General features: G+C 39.3%; 1 protein-coding gene across 1 annotated transcript in view; it reads right to left on the bottom strand.

Moving 5' to 3' along the window:
- LOC308301476 (uncharacterized protein) overlaps positions 1 to 6,000 on the bottom strand; it is a 20,040-nt gene that overhangs the window by 4,727 nt on the left and 9,313 nt on the right. The window contains exons 2-3 of the mRNA XM_080745473.1: positions 3,479 to 3,571; positions 1,169 to 1,222 (exon numbers count right to left, since the gene is read on the bottom strand). Of these exons, the coding sequence (XP_080601599.1) occupies positions 1,169 to 1,222; positions 3,479 to 3,571 (147 nt within the window). The remainder of the gene's footprint in view (positions 1 to 1,168; positions 1,223 to 3,478; positions 3,572 to 6,000) is intronic.

Here is a 6,000-nt window from a genome sequence, read left to right as displayed (position 1 = left end):
ATTGGGCCGCCTAAAATTAAAATGTCTCCATATTGCTTGGGAAGTGGCCTTTGCGATTCGCTAATCGCGAGATTTAACATTGCGATTTCGGTTTGAAAACGATTAACCATGCAGCAGTAGTTCTTTTCTGCAGAGGAGGGGGCGGTGGGGGCCTTTTTGGTCGGCGCTGACCTCACAGGTCATTTTATCGTCTAATCAGGCTTTTATGAACACCCTGAACAGTTTTTAATTTGCTTGATTCAATATTTAGATATTTGATGTAAATGTTACCAGGCCCTCCAGGCCCAGGGCCTCTCCCCACACACACCCATTGTAACTTCAAACTCCATTTTAACCATGATAGATTCATTAAAAACACACATTATTTTCTGGTGACTCATACTACCCTCCTAATATGTGAGCAGGCCGTGTTTTTTCAATAACTTTTTTTCCTGTATTTGCCAGACCCATGAAATGGGTAGGCCTACATAAGCAAATGTCGGTCTGTCCGGGTTTTCTATATAAAGGGTATATATGATGATGACATGATGATGACATGCCTACAAAAGGCATGATGTCATAAATGATGATGACAGACAGGGGGTCTGGCACAACCAGGTTGACCTGGTCTAGTTTTTTTTCCATTTTCCCAAATAATTATAAAAAATTAATGAAAAAGTGTTTTTTTTTCTGCCTGGAGGGCCTGATAACATTTACATCAAATATGAATCAAGCAAATTAAAAACTGTTCAGGGTGTTCATAAAAGCCTGATTAGATGATAAAATTACCAAAGGTTTTTAAAAAAAAAGTGAAATATCCCTTTAAGTATAGTTCTCTTGTTCCTCTACCATAGGTCACTTTAAAATCAGATGTATCAACTTTGGTCAATCTAAATTGTACTGTTTTTAATGACGTTGATAAATCATGTGATGAAATGTTCTCTTAATCATGTTATTTTATTCATTTACATATTCTGTATATAATTTTTTTTATTTCATATTGTTGTAGTGTTTTGTGTTGTTGATGTCTCAACAGTGTAAAAGAGGCTCCCAGCCCTCAGTGTGTTTTCAGAGAAATAAATAAAGGTTGAAATGAAAGGTTAATTGTTTTATCATCATCATCATCATCATCATCATCATCATTAATTAGTAGGAGGTTCAACTGCTTAAATAAAGTTCTCAAACTCACCTCCACGTCCAGGACACCTCCCTGTACAATGTGAGATGCAAGTCCTTATAGGTTCTGAGAAGAAATTCAAACACAGTGACGACATGACATGACATGACATGACATGACATGACATGACATGACATCATGACATTAGCAGTACAGTAACATTAGCTGTGGGGACCCCCATGGGTCCTTGAGGAAGTTCCAGGGGGTCCACAGCAAAACAAGGAACAATTTTATCACTTTACTTCTGTGTCATGTCATTCTTTGTTTGAAAATAGACGATCTACAAGCTCACAAAGGATGCCATATTGCTCATTTTGAGCTTGTAGATCGGCTTTCTTCTGTTTTTATCATTTTGATACATTTTCAGGTCTGAATACAACCCAACCCAAACACTGCGTTGAGTTGAAGTCCAAAATCTTTTGTACCGGCCGCCCTTAACTCATTGAGTGCCAGCCTATCACCACTAGAGGGCGCCCAGTGACCAGAGAATAATAGAGATATGCTGGTAATGCATGCCCAAGCCCTGGAGCCATGACTTTTTTTACAAAGGAAAGGACACTTTCCTTTGTGCATGTACAGGAAGAGGATGAAGTTAGCTTGAAGTTAGCTATTGGCTACCAAGCATTTTAGAAGCCTTATTTTCGTCAACTTAGCCATGATTAAACCTTGCACACCTCATGCATGGGAAAAAAACAGAGAAGAATGAGCTCTAAAAAATCCAATGCAATCCTGGATTGCATTGGAGTGGATTTGTGCAGTTTGTTCACAGCTTTCAAACAAAAAAATCCGATTGGAAATCCGTTCAGGCATTCTTGAGATAATCGCCATTATGTTTTACATGTAATGTAAACAAAAATGGCTGCCCTGTATGTTAGATGGGGTTGTATGGGGGTGGAACATGCAAAATCGCGATTGAAATCATGTTCACCAGATTTGATGGGGTCCCAAAAAAAAAAAAAAAAATTCAAAAAAAATTTTTTCAAAAAAAAAAAAAAAAAATTTTTTTTTTTTTTTTTTTTTTTTTTTTTTAAAGCCGAACTTGTTCGGGATCGGCACACTACGATACGCTAATAAAGCCGAACTAGTTCGGGATTGGCACTCAATGAGTTAAGCTGTACGACACATAACGGACGCTTGAAAAGGTCTCCCTTCCTAACTTAGACTGATGGAACTATTGTTGTATTGACTTTGACCTCTAAGGACCTTCCAGGGAGAGTGCTCATGTGCGTCTTGCGGTGACACGCTTCCTAGTTTCTTCTTCTCTGAGCTGTCTTTTTGTTTTGTTTTTTCGCACTGATTTTTGACATTGCACTATTAGGTTGTGTTGGTAGTTTATGAGTATTTTGCTTTGTTTAACAATGACAGTGAGATACTTGTTTGCACTAACTAGCATTGACTGCTATGGTCTCTTTTGTAAGACACATTGGGCTCTATTATGATCCAGGTCTTATGCCTTATGCCTTAACTTCTTTGCCTTTTTTTTTTTTTTTACTGTATACATATTTTTTTTAAATATTTCAAATGGCTGATCTGCAAGCTCACAACGTGCAGATGTAGATCAGCATTTGAAGTATTTAAAAATGTTTTTCAAAATAGTAAAAAAAAGGCAAAGAATTTAAGGCATAAGACCTGGATCATAATAGAGCCCTTTATGTATATATACTTATATATTATTCGCCCCCTCTATTGATGCACCTTTTCTTTATTGGTACTGTTACAGTACTGCTCTTGTTTTTTTTTCCTCTTATCTATCTTTTTTCTTACTTCTCTGTAACTTTGTAAATAACTGTATACTGCTGTGCTACAACTGGACAACTGAATATCTATCTATCTATCTATCTATCTATCTATCTATCTATCTATCTATCTATCTATCTATCTATCTATCTATCTATCTATCTATCTATCAATCATAAGAACATGGTTACGAACGATTTATAAGAACGTCTCATGAATATGACAGATTAAACTTCTGTTAGGAATTCACTTAGGAAGAAATCTAGGAAGAAGGAAGGCGAATGAGGCTCAATGTTTTTTCTTTTTTAGTTTTTAAACTCAAATCTTTTCTTCTGGGGATCCCGGGTCAGTGGAACAACATATTTTGAGATGGGGATCCACGGCCAAATTCATATAATTTCTCAGTCTTTGACATGAAACGATCACAACTGATATCATACATTTCTTCAGAAAACTGTTGGGATTTAGAGAATTCTTTTTAGTAATGGGCAGGTCTTAATGGGTTAATTGCATGTCATTGCTGAGCAGTAACTCAGTAAGCATGTTGTATGTTATGTGGAACTTAAAATCTAATGAGAAACTTACCACGATATATCACCCCCAGCACCACACCACCGATGAGAACAACGATGGAAGCACCAATACAGCCTCCAGCAATGGGTCCCATGGATGGAGGTCCTGAGGAGAGGTTTAATGATTTCTGTGTTAGGGTTAGACTAAAGGTCAAAAGGTCAACACTGCAGACTGTAACACAACATGATGTAGTAAACTACATACCTTCATGATAAAGACTGTAACAGTGATTCAATGTATTCACATGATGTAGTAAACCAGTAAGACTCCCTAATCGGGAGACAAGCGACCGTTGGTCGCTTATCTCCTGTCATACTGCTGACATCAGTATGACATCACACCGTACACAAATGACCCTTATATAAGACCGGCATTATCTACCGACAGATTAGTAACAAGATGTCAAAATCGTTGAAGGTTGAATCTCCAGATATGGAGATAACCAACACATCACTCCATATATGGAGATAACCGACGAATCTCACCAAGTCTGACCTCACAAGCCTCATATTTGGACACGAACAACATATAACTCCATATATAGAGACATAGCTGCTGACATCAGTATGGCATCACACTGCTGACATCATTATGACATCACACCGTACACAAATGACCCTTATATAAGACCGGCATTATCTACCGACAGATTAGATGCAAGCAGGATCTCGACTCTGACACAACTCTTCGGCTCATAAGCTGGTTCTCCCTCCATATATGGAGATAACCGACGAATCTCACTAAGTCTGACCTCACAAGCCCCATGTTTGGACACGAACAACATAAAACTCCATATATAGAGACATAGCTGCTGTTCGTGTCCGGTCGCAATAACAATAGTTATTAAAGTTAATGAGTCCTCAACACACTGACAGCTCTGTCTCTCTCAGCCCCCTTTTTATAGCACAGCTTGTGTACAGGCTCCGCCCACATGTGTACACAAACCTTTGTGTACGTTGCTGTGGCAACAGTCTGTTGTTGCTGGTCTGTTTGTGTACGTTAGCAACCACCTTAGCAACCATGGTTTTACCCTAGCAACCAACTGTTTACCATAGCAACCATTTATTTACCTTAGCAACCAACTGTTTACCCTAGCAACCAACTGTTTACCATAGCAACCATGTTTTTTTACCTTAGCAACCAACTGTTTACCATAGCAACCATGGTTTTTTACCCTAGCAACCAACTGTTTACCCTACTAACCAACTGTTTACCATAGCAACCATGTTTTTTTTACCTTAGCAACCAACTGTTTACCCTAGCAACCAACTGTTTACCACAGCAACCATGTTTTTTTTACCCTAGCAACCAACTGTTTACCCTAGCAACCAATTGTTTACCATAGCAACCATGTTTTCTTACCCTAGCAACCAACTGTTTACCCTAGCAACCAACTGTTTACCATAGCAACCATGTTTTTTACCTTAGCAACCAACTGGTTACCATAGCAACCACTGTTTTAGACCACTGTTTCTTGCCGGTCTTATATAAGGGTCATTTGTGTACGGTGTGATGTCATACTGATGTCAGCAGTGTGATGTCATACTGATGCGGAGATATGAGCAGGGCAAAGGTGTGACGTGTGACCGACGGACGGACGGACGGACGGCCGGTGGAGGTTTTGATACCAGTAAGACTCTCTAATCGGGAGATAAGCGACCGTTGGTCACTTATCTCCACAAATAGGCCAAAAGTTTGTTTTACCAATTATCAAGACATACGGGCAGTTGACAGTTTGCCATGGTTACTCATTGAAGTTGAATCTCCATATATGGAGATAACCTACGCATCACACTAAGTCTGACCTCACCAGCCCATATTTGGGCATGAGCAACTTATGTCTCCATATATGGAGATAGCATGACATCACACAGTCCTCAGCCGATGATGTGGCGTGATGTCATACAATACACAAACGAGCCCTACAGTATAAAGGGGCAATTCTTGCCAGGAAAGAAGCATTTCTTCGACTCAGACCTTATCGCCAGGGTTGGCTTATAGCAGCTGTCGGTAGGACCATATATGGATTCTGTTAGTGTGGATCTCCTAACAGGGCATCATCTGGGATACAATCCCTTTTATGCCCATATATGGAGATCCCTAACAGAATCCCTTTCATGCCCATATATGGAGATCCCTAACAGAATCCCTTTTATGCCCATATATGGAGATCCCTAACAGCATCCCTTTTATGCCCATATATGGAGATCACTAACAGCTAACAGAATCCCTTTTATGCCCATATATGGAGATCCCTAACAGAATCCCTTTTATGCCCATATATGGAGATCCCTAACAGAATCCCTTTTATGCCCATATATGGAGATCCCTAACAGAATCCCTTTTATGCCCATATATGGAGATCCCTAACAGAATCCCTTGTATGCCCATATATGGAGATCCCTAACAGAATCCCCTTTATGCCCATATATGGAGATCCCTAACAGAATCCCTTTTATGCCCATATATTATGGAGAAATCCCTGCTCTGAGTATCTGACATCAGTGTGATGTCACCTGTTTATGCCCATATAT

The sequence above is a fragment of the Nannobrachium achirus genome (assembly GCF_963921795.1).
Source record: "Nannobrachium achirus genome assembly, chromosome: 17".
NCBI lineage: Eukaryota > Metazoa > Chordata > Actinopteri > Myctophiformes > Myctophidae > Nannobrachium > Nannobrachium achirus.
This window is presented reverse-complemented; position numbering and strand designations above follow the sequence as displayed.